Source organism: Artemia franciscana, chromosome 10, assembly GCF_032884065.1.
Source record: "Artemia franciscana chromosome 10, ASM3288406v1, whole genome shotgun sequence".
Taxonomy (NCBI): domain Eukaryota; kingdom Metazoa; phylum Arthropoda; class Branchiopoda; order Anostraca; family Artemiidae; genus Artemia; species Artemia franciscana.
The window spans coordinates 37882604-37898185 of record NC_088872.1 but is presented as its reverse complement, the minus strand read 5'-3'; the positions used below and the strand labels follow the sequence as shown (position 1 = coordinate 37898185).

General features: G+C 34.4%; 1 protein-coding gene across 3 annotated transcripts in view; it reads right to left on the bottom strand.

The window, feature by feature from the left end:
• LOC136032165 (triple functional domain protein-like) overlaps positions 1–15582 on the bottom strand; it is a 393821-nt gene that overhangs the window by 352023 nt on the left and 26216 nt on the right. For all 3 annotated transcript variants that reach the window (XM_065712353.1, XM_065712354.1, XM_065712355.1), the window contains exons 4-8: positions 14043–14156; positions 11455–11654; positions 4986–5211; positions 2139–2261; positions 312–503 (exon numbers count right to left, since the gene is read on the bottom strand). In XM_065712353.1, the coding sequence (XP_065568425.1) occupies positions 312–503; positions 2139–2261; positions 4986–5211; positions 11455–11654; positions 14043–14156 (855 nt within the window). The remainder of the gene's footprint in view (positions 1–311; positions 504–2138; positions 2262–4985; positions 5212–11454; positions 11655–14042; positions 14157–15582) is intronic.

The window sequence follows — 15582 nt, the reverse complement described above, 5'->3', positions numbered from 1 at the left end:
CAAAATAAACCGAAGTTTTGAAACTCAAAACACTATACCCCACCTTTCTACTAAAATGTAACGAAAAAAAGTGAATCCCCCTACTCCACTGTTCTTAAACTGGTGGTTGTCGGGAACCTAGAATTCAATAAACCCTTCTAGTGGTTTCCTTGCAATGAGCGAGTTAAATATAAAAATGAGCAAGACGCGAGTCTATGGAACGATGCCCTATGTGTCTAATTTACTACCAATTTACAAGCAAAAGGTGACTGCTAATTCATTCAGCCTACTTGGAAAAAAGATACGGTACTATCTTAATCCAAGATATTTACCTGTTCTGCTTTCTGGTGGAAAGCAACAGAGAGGCTCAACACAGTGGTTCGTTCGTCTAGCGCTGATGCAAAATCTTTCCATGTTTTTTCCAGTGAAGTGGCTATGGTTCGTATTGTTTGTGAGGCATAGTGTCTTGATTCTATTAGTCGACCAGCTACACTAAGTACTCTATTTAGTGTGACGTACATATTCTATAAAGACAATATATCGTGTTGATTAAAAAATAAAAGGAAAGGTGACGAAACTATGTCAAAGAACAGGTCATTGTTAACAATAAAAGAAAATGCGTAAAATATTCTTCAGTCTTTCCGTTTTCCTTAAGGATTAATTTTATGCACCTAATATCATTTGAAATACCATAACCGAACACCCAGGTCACTAAATGGCACCCCAATGATACCAAAATTATGCCTATTTTATGAAGGATTGAGTTATGTCACCAATTGTCAAGTGCTAATAACTATTTGTTATCCATCTTTGTCTCGTCTCACCTTTAAAAAGTCAACTCGGTGTGCGATATGAATGACAAGTGGAGCAAAATAAACCCAATCTGATATCCAACTTGGTAGCCACTGCATGCCAGCAATATTTTTTCTATATTGTCTTTACTGTTTAGAAATAAATTTAACTTGAACATTTTCTCCTGAGAGGGCCATCCAGGATATTTGTAGTTCCTTTACTAAACACATCGTTAAAGAAAGAGCTATGTCCATGACTTGTTTACTCCAAAGTTCCAACAACATAGCGTATGCATCTGAACGACGTTAAAATAATAGGAAAAAACTTTCAGCAATGCCTTAACCTGAATAATTCAAAAGACTGAAATGATTCCAACGCCAGTTTTAAGAAGTCCAGGTCCTCATTGCGATGCTCCCAGAGGTCTGCTATATCGTTGTTGTTTTTTTTTTTTTTTTTGCTCGGCAAAATGGCAACCCTGTCAAATATACGTCCAAATAGGAAACATTTGTGACTCTTCTGCCTTTCTTTTTTATTCCTAACTTTGAGTTTGCAGATTCGGTTTTATTTTCAAAGTGGATGTTACCTTTTTTTAAATTGAAGCTCGGTCAGCAACAGAAGGTGTCAAACCCGAACCAACCATCCCTACCACGCTAATTCGAAGTCCCCATGACCTAGTGCCCGTCTCCCCTAAAGAAGTCGATCAACCAAATGGATACTGAAATTTTAGCTGATAATGTCTTTTGATGGTACAACTCCCTCTGCTAGCTTGTCCCTTCAGCCCCCACCGAAGTTTAATCACAGGCGTTCAACCGTCCCAAATAACAAGCTCGGGCCTTCAACCCTTGCAAAAATAGGCTTATGACATCTCTCTGCAATTTTTGCACTTGCAATAAATGGCAGTTCAGGCTTTCGGCTATTGCAAACTTGTCATCGGTTTTGCTTTTTTTTCTTTTATTTTATAACTTAGATTTATAGGATTTTTATGGCCTAATTTGCACCAATAATTCCAAATTAATTTCCATAAATGTCATGTTTCTAGCTTGAGCATTTCGGGTGCAAATCCACTGGAAGAAAAAATGGCCCAAACAGACACACACCTAGCGTTATAAATATAGAGAAGAGAACAGATCAAAAATCTTTGGAATTAGAATGGTCAAAGAACACAAAATCTGCCTAACCTCCACACCCCCAGTAGCCTGTACCCGTTAACACTTTTTCTGCATACACGAGTATTTTTTTTCAGGGAGGCAGGAACGAAAAATTTTATTTACAACTAGACTCTGTGATCAGCCCCCCGCCACCTTCCATTAGGCACTCTATACGCGTCTTTCCAGGGTACCAGTTACATAGATAATAGAAGAACTCACCATAGAACTCATGCTAAAATGTTTGTGATCTTCCTGCAATTCTCGTGCTGCCTGATGCGAACGACCAATGTCTACATATCCAGCAAGAAATTCTTCCTGAGACTGTGCCAACCATTCAAACATCTTAAAAAATAATAAAGTTGCCTTAAATTAACCATGTAGATATTTAGAGCTAAAACACTATTTGCAGAATAAATTATGTATACAACTGTAGTTCTATAGTTCAAAGCTGGGCTACTTCTTTGCTTCAAAATCTCTTTTTTCAAAATACTATTTTAATACAATCAAAAATCAATTTATATAGAATAAATGGAATTTGATTACTTCTTTAACGCATATTTTGAAAATCGTGGTTCCCGGTAACTTATGTCAAAAAAAGGTGAATACTAAGCGGAAGTTGGGACTATCTTGCCAAATACCTTATTTATATAGTTGCAAAATATATAACATATATAGAATAGCAATGGCCAGAAAAAGTAAATCATCAATCTGAATCCATTGGGTAAGCAATAGTACAGGGAAGTACAGGCACTCGTTAGCAGCAATGTACAGCCACGGTTATTTCTGTTTTTATTGTTGTTTTTTCCATATATATATATAATAATGCGGCTAAATTTGACTGTCACTTAAACACTTTATAAGAATCAATGAAATAAATCAACAACCGTATAGTATGAGGAGGACTAAGCCCCTTTCGCTACAAATGGCTACAGTGCCAACTCTAGCCATTCTGAATAAAATCAACATCCCTTTTCCTATCTTTGGAAAGGCAACTATTTTATCTTTTCTATTTTGCCGAACTTTTTCTCGAAGAATCATTTCTTACATTTAGCAACTTTTTCCTCTTTCTTCTAAACTATAATTATGTCACACTGACATAAATTTAGAGGCAGCCTAATGGAACTAAAGACCCAGGGGAATGGCGAATGAATGGCGTAGTTCGAAAGATAATATTTTAAATAGGTCTAATTTGGCCACGAACTATAAACACACATATTAAATTCGACAACACAATAAAAACTTTGGCCCTGCCCAAAAGGAATAAGATTAAGGTTATTACGAGGAATAGATGGCATTACAGCTGTTTCCAGGAAATAGACGCGAGCAGGGGTACTTAAACTAATCCAGTATTGTTTTTGAAACGATAGAATAAGCATAGACTACTGACTTGAGCAATTACCAATTTCAATAGTAAAGCAGACTTATAAGATGGAAAATAGTTTTCATCATAATAATTGCAGGTTAATAAACTAATTAGTGTATAAAGTGAACTCTTTAAAGAAAGAATTGTGCAGTAGGACAGACAAATGGCTAGGGAGGGGTAAGCAGCTAGCTAAAGTAAATCCCAGATATGCAGAAACTATATCTCCATTCAATAGCTAGATCAAATAGCCTTGATCTAGAGTAAAATCTCTAGATCAAGATTTTACTCTACATTTATTAACTCGAAAGTACAAAGGAAAAAAACTAATAGCCATTTGTCATTTTTCTTGATATTACACGGGTTTGTTGGAGTAAATTGCCAGTTAATGATTTACATTCACTACCCATAGGATTGCCCAGATCTTATACATTAATTATTTTTAAATATTTAATTATCTGTGATAGTAGTAGTTAACAGTAGTAAAGGTTCATTCATAATGAGATTTAGCTAACAGCGATATGTCGCTAATGGCAAAGCTTTGACAACACTGGATCCTCCACTAATATACCATTTCCTAAATCCCAGAGCCAGCCCAAACCCAGTTCCAAAGTTCAATTTATTAAGACACGTCGACCAATTAGAGAAGTTTATCAATCTTTAGCTCTACAAAAAAAGTGCAAATGAATTTTTGATACGTCTAACAATTACAGTAGTGTATCAATATTGAACGGCGATCAAAGACCACGTCAATCTGCAGTAACCAAATGTATCCAACTAACCACCAAATTCTATGAATAAACAAATTGTGAAAAGTACATATCTGAATTAGTAGAGCAAGACCATCGGATATATCTTAGCACAAATAGGTTCAACTTCAGCTTAATCTCGTAGGTTAGTAACGCTATTTGTTAGTTGATTCAGAAACATAAAAGCATAGCAGTTCAAGAATCGACTTTGTGAATAGCAAATTGCCAATGCTTACAAGGCTTTCCAGATTATTTTAGGAACACCGAACTAATTTGAAGATTTCAAATTAATGAACTGTAAGAAACAGTTAAGATTAAAATTTACAATTATTGTATCGTACGTAGAAAATACTCTCTCTATCCGTAGCCTGTCCTTTGCGTTCAGAATGTAATAAACACTAGAGATGCTTCTATTGCTGTTATTATTCTTGAATCCATGCCATCCAGTAATTTTTCCAGGCCTGTTGTATTTGCCAATACGAGAACAATATTTTACTTTTGTGCAAAACCTTAAAATAAATTCTGATAGTTTTTTTCTCATATTCTTTATATTGAGAAAAGGCAGTTTAATATACTATACCATAAGGCAATTGTTGTTTTCTTGTTTGGTTTGCAGAAAGAGCGAAAGGAGAAAAACGAAAAAAAATTGAAATATGCAGGTCAGAAATACCCCATAAAAATATTAGGGGGCACTTTTGGCAAGCTGTGTACGCTTCTTTATTCTAGTCTTACAGCACATTTCATTTATTCTCTTCCCTTCTACGGACAGCACTGTTCCTTCATAACAAAGTTATCCTAAAAATTCAAAGTAAGAAAATGAAAATTCTGGGACGTCGATTTTGGGTTTTCCAGATACAAATAATTTCAATGGTTAGAGAAAGCCAACTTGATTTTTTTTTTTTTCGACATGCGGGATGCATCTTCTAGAATTTGTAGAAAGCTGAATCTTTATAATACCTTATCACAGTCCTGCTCAAAGATTCTGAGCTGTACGCATTGATCCAGCTTTGTCTTGCGATGCTGCCAAAGCTGTAAAACCTGTTGATGAGCAGCTTTTACCAATTCTAATGCTTGAAGAATTGCCGGCACGCTTGCTTGAAAATCAGGATTGCCTGATAATGTACTAAGACTACTTTCTCGTCCAGAAAATCCCGAGTCACAACTTCCACAATCTGGATTCAATCTGAAAAATAAAAAAGATGAAGAGACAATAATTGAAGCTTAAACGCTAAAATACTTCCAAAACAAAGATTGACCAGTATATTTTTAGTTCACTGATAAATAGATGTACGATGTTTAAGGTTTAGCTCCTAGAAAAGCAATATTAAAACAGTAACAGTTATTGAAAAACTGGAAATAAAATGCCCCGAAGACGAATTAACCAAGGTAACTCGAGAAAGTTTGCCAGGAAATTTAATCTAGGGTCTTCATATCGGACTACTTGAAGCATAGAGCCTTCCTCTTACATGATATTCTTTTCCAAGCACTCCAATAAAGATCTCGATAATTTACTACTTAGTGAAAGGAACTTCCATTGAAACAGCACATTGAAGGAAAATTACTATTAAGAAAAAGTACAGCCCCCCCCCCCTCTTCCAAATATTAGATGCATAATTATGTACAAAAGATAGTGTGGACAATTAGCTTCATCATCATAGTCGTATAAAGTACTTGAATACTTAACCGTGTTAAATTTGAGGCATGCAGTTAATTTTGCGGCACAATACTTTCACGTATTTTACTCAATTGGATCAACGTCTAAGCAAACGAACTTACACGACGCAGCGACCGTAAACGCTGCTTGCTTACTTCCATCAGTACAAGGAGGCCAGCATTCAGTGGCAACTGAGCTTGAAGACATTATTAAGCCAGTGTTTTCGGTGGTTATGAGCCAGTATTGCCCCGTAATTTACACCATGACGCAGGCAGAGTCACCCCATTTGTGATAAGATCAACAGGCTTAACTATTTTTATTGCAGTACATTTGCCAATTAACAAGCTTTGCTATCTCGTTTTACAATTATTTTAATGTTGCTAAATATTGATCAAACTGGGTTTGGAGGAAGAAACTGTCAAGATCTACGTCTCAGAGTTTTTCTACTTCTATCTCAATAACTGCTACTAACATCTTTAACGAAACTTTGTCCAAGTATAGAGTAAGTTTTTGAGTTAAAAAAAATATATGAGAAAAAAAAACTTAAAGAGAAAATCAAAAGTTGAATAGCTTCTGGTTATAAAAATAATTTTGATTCTTTTGAAAAAGAAGGAGACAAACTCTTAAATTTCAGTAGCAATTAAATTGGGTGATCAAACTTCCCCTTGAGGTTGGAATAATTGTTAGTTCAATCATATTCCAATATCAAGAACATAATTGATTGAAATGAAAGGAACAATGCCATCCTGCTTAAACGAGTCATCCTCTCCTACTCATCCCCTTCTCCTTTAAAATGCTAACATTGTTCTACATGCCTTTATTAGCATTTAACCCAACCCCCCACCCTCCATGCAAACAAACGCACATATACAGAAATAGAAAAAAATAACAAAATAGTACCTACAACCAAAAACACAGCATTCGTATTTTTTTAATAAATAAGTACAGTGATACCCGTCTTATAAACACCACACTTCACCTGCAAAAATCTTAACACATTTTTCTTATAACGTCAATGAATAATCTAGGCTAGCTTTCTCTTTTGCAGTAAGGAAGTCAATACATTAAGCCCACTTCAGAAGAATGAGGAGAGATCTGCACTTATTAGATATACAAGACTCTTAGAAAAGCCCTGACTTTGCTTATATATGCTTTTCTTAATATAAGAAGACCAGATGAAAGCACTAGCGTGGGTGCTCTTTATAAAGACTGTAAATGGGTGACAAAAAAAGAGGATAGAAATTTAGTTAAATTTACAAATTAAATACTAGATACTTACTAAATACTAGACAGTCTTAAGAGTCTAAGTATTTGTCTAAGTATTGTCTAGTATTTAAATACTTCCTAAATACTAGACAGTCTTGGTTTGTTTTTGTGCGACTCAACGCAAGAAACCCCAAAGTTAATGCTAAGTAAAGGTTGATGTATCTTCCAAAGTACAATTTTGATTGAAATAAATTTTGTAGCATTGAAAGAAGTACTGTTCAATATACAGGATTTCGCATTTAGCTTAAACACCCGAGAAGTCGACATTTCAACTGTCCTGTACATTAATCACGAATCGTCACCCAGAAAGCTCATTTTAGAAAACCCATCTATACATTCCTCAAGCGAAGTTTCAAAATATGGATTAAATCGAAAAACCCGGGCTAAACTGGGTAAAGAATAAGCATAGCAGCTTATTTTGTTTGACAAGTAGTTTGCTCAAGCAGTAAGACTTTGTGAAGGGCACTTTACTTCCTGAGTCAGAAATCTGGTTGCACAGTTAAATTAAACATAGTAAAGAGGCACTGCTCTAAACATAGGAATATGCACATGGTTTGAAACATGAAAAATGTAGGTGTTCAAACCATTTTAAGCCTCTACTGGAACCGTCTTCCATTGACGACAAAACACAACCTTATGAGATTTATATCCTGATTTTCAAACGAAGGTTCAGAAAATGGATGAATATTAGCGGAAAAGCTGGCTAAATCAAAAGTAGGACATATTTCTTTGAACTTAGCTCAACATTTGCAAAAGACTATGGATATCAATGGAGGGGGTGGGGCAAAAAAGAGTCTACTTACGAAAATTCCTCAGAAACCATGACTCTGAGACCGGGCAAAAGAAAAAAAATTAAAGCGATGGCAAAGCTACAGCCTCTATTTTAAAAGTGTGTCATTATTCAGGAGCATTGAAAAAAGGTAATCTAATTTCTATTTAAAATATTCCACCTTCGTTGCCAAGAAATATTCCTGGCAAAATTTTATTGACTTGTCCTTCAAAGAAGTTGTTGCTTAGCAAACACGAAATTTCATTTACGAAGATAACGGTTTTTTAGACTACGATCGGAATTTGGTTTATTCGCGATACACTACGTTTATATCCCTGTATATAAGGGTGAATATCCCTTGGTGGCAGCACTTTAGCATATAGCTTACCCCTTGCCCATGCAGCCCTAATTTAAACTTCCCTCGTAAGCCTCCTTTAGGAAGATGAACTAACTATAAATGCCAAATCCTCCTTTTTTAGGTTAAACTTTAGATCTCTTTCTTCACTACCGCCACAAAAACAAATATTAACACAAAACTTAATTTATATTACTCCGCAGAAGTCATTCCAGCTTTCTAAAAACAATTTTATTGCCTCTATCTTCTCATTCCAGCGCAATTTTATAAAGTGGAGAATCAGCTGAAAAAAACTTACCGTATTCTGACAGCCTTAATCTCTCTATAAATTTGTACAAACTAATCAAAATTAAACAACAGTAACCGTCACCCAGGCCGGAAGAAGAGGGGGAGGGCTTATTGCTATGGATGTCGCTTTTTCTTCTACTGACAAAAAATCCATTAATAAAAAGAAGCAAATAAAAAATCAACTGACACTTATTCAAAGGGTCAAGAAAAAGACATCGCGGCCAAAGGTTGCTATTCTGGTTTATAGTCAAATACAGGAAATCTGACAAAAATTGAGGAGGTCTAGTTTGCTGATAATTCTACTGCCTTGAATCTAAATAGATTTGAATTCTCGTTTCAGACTTTTTGTAAGCTCTCCAATATGATGAACATTTCAATATGAAGATTGATTTTGACGTAGATGGGGTGAAGAATTTGAACATAAATTTCCAAATGATCTACCATGTAATCTTGTGCATCCTGGGTTCCAATCAAAACCGAAAATCCAAAACTCGAAATGACACAAATTTAATTCTTTTGCACGTGAATTATTTCCTTTGTGTAGTAACGTATTAGTCATTTTAACCAATATTCTAGCATCATGACATATCTTAAGTGTTAATATGTGCTGACCATGAAGAAGGATACGCTTCTTACGAGTTATTGTTTGTATTGTTATTGTCATTTTAGCCTAAAGATATCGAAGCAAATGAACATGGTTTTATTCTATTCTAAAAAACAATGAGGGTTATGTGACAAGAAATCATAAGATTACAGGCCACGGTGGCCTATTCACCTCCTCCCCTCCCCCTTTTTCATAAATTACGTCCCATCCAAATTTTAACGCCAAATTAGAGGGAAGGACTTCAATAAATAAATTATTTGGGATTTTTCTTTAGTTAGTTTAGATAAAAACTACATTAATGCTACCGTTATATATTTTTAGATGATCCTTTCCGGTTCTTTCTTTTAAATGCAATAATTAAAAATTATTACACAAAATGAAACATAATTATATGTGATGACACAATTGGCATCTAGGCACTAAAGGCTTCTTTTTGGTTGAATCAGTGCATCAAAACTTTTGACCTTAGTAAATTATTAAATTTACAACCATTAATCAGTGGCAACAACCACAAAGCACAGTTGAAAAATTAGTTAAATATAATCTTAGCAAAAATTAGCAAAGGTTTCGTTTTTAGACTTCCAACCAAATTTGTGATTTGGCAAAGCAATGTCTGGCAGTCAAATGACCAGAGTTGTTCAAGGGGGAAGGGAACAGAGGAGCTGCAAAGGGCATCACGACTGGGCAGAGGGCACCGTGGCTGGGTTGCCGACTTTGAGTTGACTTTTTTGTTTATATTCAAGTCGGGAGGGACGCTGTAATTAATTTTAACCCGAGAACAACCAACCCAAGGACTGGCAATGAAAATTATCGTTGGAAATTCACTGGGTATGCCCAACGAATACTGACGGTTTCATGTACGAAGGAATTTCAGCTAGAACTTTTTCACGAAAACGTTACGCATCACCAAGAACTTTCTTGAACACTAACATAAAAAAAATACGGATATAAGAGTTTACTATTTGTGCATGCCTATTCGGCTATGTAACTTAACCCCCCCCCCCCACCAGAAGATCCCTAGGTCCGACCATTTACGTAAATCTCATAGATCACCCATGGCTTACTGACTGTTGAAACGATAAAGCCAATAACTAGAATTATAGAGTCTGACAAATAACATAATCTATGCTTCAATCTCCACCCTCCACGAAGCAAAACAAAGAAATAACAAAGAAGTCTTTAGTAATAACTAAAATCATAAGAAATTTAACTATTTTTGAATGCCTATTCTTTTACTAAACTTACCCTCCCCCTTTCCTAAAAGGTTTCGAGGCCCAAGAATTTGTTTGTACCATCAACTATTTATTGATCGTCTCTAGAACACTGACAGTATGCAAAATTAAACAGAATGGTAAATAATATTTCCCAACAAAAAAGTTAAATAAGGGCGTTTGTTCCTTTCACATTTTCTAGTATTGTTCTATAAAAACAATAAACCAATTTTCTCTATTTATTCTAGCTCTATATGTATTCTAAGTAGATCTATAGCTCTAAGTATTCTAATTTATAAGTGAATGATTTAAACTAACTAAATTATAAAGTACTATGAGATTAAGTATTATATATATTTGCCTGTCAGTAAAAAAAGCCAGGAATAACCAATAGTATTTTCAATTTGTTTTAATGCCATACCCGTTTTAAAAAAGTGTAAGAAATTTCTTTGAAAATTGTATGTCAACACCAATTTGCTCCTAACTATTACCTACAAACACGAATTTTTTTTTCTGGATTCATCTTTCAGGTAGGAAAACTGTCGTTCCAAGCTTTCATATTTTTCAATTTAAAGATCCCGCTTTAGGTCTTTACTCTGATTCTTCCATCTTACATTTTAAGCTTGAAAGCTGAACATTGCGCAGCGCGACAAACGGCAAACAAGATGCGTAATTGCTGTTGTAGTCAAGCACAGTCTTTGGTCTGCTGCTGTTTCGGTCCGAAACACATAGACGTGGCTCAAAATAAGTTCCTCGGAGAAATCAAAGGGATTAAGTGGTATGACTTCGTCTCCAACACCCAACTACTGTCATTTACCAACCAGACACCCAACTCACGTCAGCTCGTTGCACAAACTCTTCAGTGGTTTTCGTCCCAGTTATTGTGTTCGAGATATTTTGAGTTAGGTCAGCCTTCAATGACAAAATTTTAAGTTTGAAACCATGCTCGTGACATTAAATCGCAGAAAACTTTCCTAATGGTAAAATTTGATGATCTCTAGGTATGTTCCGACCTTAATACTGCTGGTTTGGATAATCTGCGAGTAGAACTAAAAAGGTGTTTAAAGGAATATGAACAAAAAAGCTATATATGACTACCAGGCACCTAGGCAGGATCTTATTCTGAATGCAACCAATGATTCTGGAAAGGTTCAAATTAAAAAAGAAAAGATTAAAAACGCAAAATTCAAGGGAAACTATAGATTATAGAACAAGTTACAAAGCATCAAGATTGCAGTGCCCCGAAGACACCGACAATGCGTATGTACCTGATGATTACCTTTGTAAAAGACTTTGGCTAATTTTTTCAAGTTCTTCCACAGGAGCTTTCATTATTTTTCTCTTTAATTCATTGTGCTTATCGGCAATGTGTCTTGCTCCACTTAAGTCTCCTGGGTTATCAGAGCGGGTCATATCATCTCGCAAATCGTCAAGCCCGTCTAATACATCAGCCGACTTCCACAAATAATCTTCAATTGCCTAGAAGATACACTGTCAAAGCTAGAAACACTTAATGTCTCAAATTAATTAAACTACCAAGGAGTACATTGCAGAAGCTTTTTAACTTCTTAGCCTTATTTTATTTTGATAAGACTTATTCTAAATGATTTTTAATGTCATTAAACTGTTTTATTTTGAAATTTTATTACATTTTACTAGGATCAACTTTATTCAATTTGTTTAATTTAATAATTCTACTTTTATAAATTGATAAGATGTAATTTTCATAACAACATTGCAGAAACCTATCAATAATTTGAAAAAAAAAACTTAGTTTAATCCACAAAAATAAATTCCTAATATAAATTTTTGAATTTCCTCATTCTTAAACAAAAACAATAGTTCAGGAAGCACAAATCAAGAAGCAAAATCAAAAGAATCAAAATAGCGCGAAGAAGTGTAATCAAGACTGGATTTTTTAGGTTAAATTAAGAGGTGGTACTTGTTAAATAACCCGACAAGACTCAAGAAGTGAAATTAGGTTAGTCATAATGAATATACTAAAATATGATGAAAATGTAATGCTTTAGTAGCAACATTAAGGAAACTATAACAGAAAATTATGGAAAACAGGCCGCCCAGAACGCATTATGTTAAATACCTAACCTAATCAAAATACCCACTCTATATATTAAGTATTTAATTAAAATATACCTAATTAGTAGTTTATTTCACTGAGCCTAAGCTAAATATCTCCGAATGGAAACAGAAAAACCGGTTTTAAACAGATCAAAAACATCAAAGTTTTTGAGTATGGTCAGAATATTTAACAGGTACCTAAGATGTTATTTCATTCCACTCTATCAAATACATATATTTAGAATAGGTGTCTGTCAAATACCAACAGTCTTGCCTTTTGGATCGAACTGTAGCCTATGTTTTCTGTTATTGTTTTACTACCAAAAATCAGGAGGAGCCCTGTGTCCCTACGTGGTTTGGAACCCCATTCAAGGTCAAAATGGAATTAAGACGACAACGACCGTTATTCTAAAAAGAATGTTGGAAGGCGCATCTTAGTATGTTTGTCGTTGAGCTAGCGAATTAAAATAAAAAATACCAAATTTACCAAAAGTTGCAAAAAAATAAAACAGAAATTTTCTACAGTCCAAAACACTGTTTTAGCTTACGAATGAGGTGTTATTTTCAAATACAATTTTAACCACACTTCTTCAGAAAACTAAAATATTACACTATCTTATTTAAACGAACTCTTTAAGTACCCCAAAATACGAGTTCCAACAGTGATTAGACTACGATATTATCTCAAACAGGTGTTTTTACTTTATTCTTGCCACTTCCGCATCACAAATTCAAACCTTTAGAAGACCTTAAAATAATAAAGGCACTAAATAACACTATTGTAAACCATGTCCTTGTTCTGTGCGGGTAGGGTACACCTTACATGCAACCTTTCTTTTTATCCTACTTATACCACAGTTGTGGACCATAGCATTGCAAGAGCAATTCTATGGTTGCGTTTCTTTGGCATCCATTAAACTTTGCAGTTGTTTAACCTTCAATACTCTTAAAATGGCAAGTCCTAAGAACAATTTTTAAAGGAAGAAAATGGTACATCCTTAAAGGCAGTCTCTTATCACACCGTTTATGCTGAAGACCAAATTTTGGTTCTATATTTCTTGACAGCAGATTAGTGCTGCTACTTTTAACATGCACAATGTACAAGAGCTAGTACTGTATTAATTGGCCCCGCAACATTAAATCGAACACATTCTTTGGTGTATTAAAAAAAAAAAAATGCAGCATGTCCAAGTTGCTGCTTTGACTCAAACCATGACGCTTGCTATCTGTTTCCGATACATTTGATGGTAATAACAATTCTATTCTGTCTATTTTTGATTAATTGCCATATAAAAACTCTTCTAAGAACGACCTTGTAAAAGCAAATTGAATCCATTTATCACAAAGTGATTACTATATTAACGCTTTACTAATAACTGCAATTGCATGATTGCGCTGCATTACTATTTATATATTTAGCGTATCCACTTGAATGAGAAAAAACTTTCCTAGCCTAAAATGTATTAGAAACAAATAAAAGGCAGACCAATTAGCACAACAGATGAAGCTGTTTTACAATTCTGACTTACAAATCCACTTTTCATGATAGAAGAGAAACCCATGAACAATGAAACTTACATCAGGACTGTAAAAGTTTATTATTAGAGCAGCCATTTTTACTGCAAAAATTGCATCATCATAAAATATTAACCTCCTCGCTTTTATTGACTGTGAGATAATTTTACCCGTTTGTTGTGTACAATAACACTTGTAAATTGTTTTCAATGATTAAAATGATGCAGGTAAAAGGGGGTAAAGAATAAGAATAGGACAGGTTGAAATAATTACCAAACGCATTTCCAGCCACTGTCTATGCTCATAGAAGAAGCTCCCTTCGATGTCCTGCGTCAGCTGAATTTGATCAAAATATTTGGGTAGCATCTCTAGGCTTATCATTATATTCTGTAAAACAAAATTCCGTCAAATAAACAAACTATAATTCTACATTGTTGTTTACCTTCAGTAATATTAAAAAAACATAACAGACATTCTTTGAAAGGTGGATTGGAAAAAAAAGAAGCACAAAATAAGCGAATCATATGAAAAGTATAATCAATAACCGGAAATCAGTATTCTCTCAAAACAGTAAGATTTTGGAGAATGGACCTGGAGCTCCCTTTCCGCATCTTCTTTATAGGGCTTGGTTTTTTTTGCAAATTATAAACAGGTAAAATTTCATAATAGGCGGAATTTGAAATTACTAAGTTAATGTTTTTCGGTTTGACTCATTTTTATAAAACAAGAAATAAACTCTAATCTGTCATAAATGTGATGTAATTACACCGGCAATGGGTGATCAGGTCACTATTTGCCCCATTTCCGTAGAAAAGTCATAAAAACTAAAATTAGTGGTAATGGTGGAAACAACCTCTGTTCTTAATCAGACTCAACATGATTCTCCTTAAACACGATTCCAGTATACAATTTCCGATACTATGTTTATAAGTATATTACTTAAGTAATACATGGGCTGATTAGCTCTCTCTTTCTTTCTCTCTTTCTTTCTCTCTCTCTCTCTCTCTCCCTCTCTCTCTCCCTCTCTCTCTCCCTCTCTCTCTCCTTCTCTCTCTCCCTCTCTCTCTCCCTCTCTCTCTCTCTCTTTTTTTTTGGTGCAAAACACATTTTTTGAAATATTAGGAACCCTACTCACCTGAAGAAATTTCAACCTTGACTATTTCCATTATGTGCCACCAAGAAAACGCAGGTGTATAAAATATTATTAAGAACAATAAAAAAAACTCCATAAAAATTATGCACCACGGTGTAACAACCATAAATTTATAAAAATTTTAGGTACTTATATAACGCCTATATTAAATTCTTCATCCATTGACGCACAGTAGAAACGGTTCCTTTGTTAGTTTCTTTCAGCTTAGCGTGAGACAAAGACAAGTGACAGAATAGATAGGAAATATATAATTTGGGCTATATATTTGCACATTACGGTGGGTGGGAATAAATTATTTGGACTGTGTTAAGTTAGAAAACAATTCTTACTTCATAATATTTGCACCTAACACATTTTGCATGCAGACCTGCTATATTTTACCCCCCACTAAGTAAACCCAAATTTGATTCTATATTAAAATATGTTCATCATATTTTGTGATATTTCATTAGAATTAGTCGGAGAAACAGGTTCTACTTAGATGAAGAACTTAACATAGGCGCTATAACATATAAGTACCACTTTTTATATAATATACAATAACATAAATTAAAGAATTCACAGAATTTAAATTTATACAATATATAAATCGATTAATTGAACCAAAATAAACTATTTGTAGATGAAATGGTTATTTGAAATGGTAAAATAAAATATAAA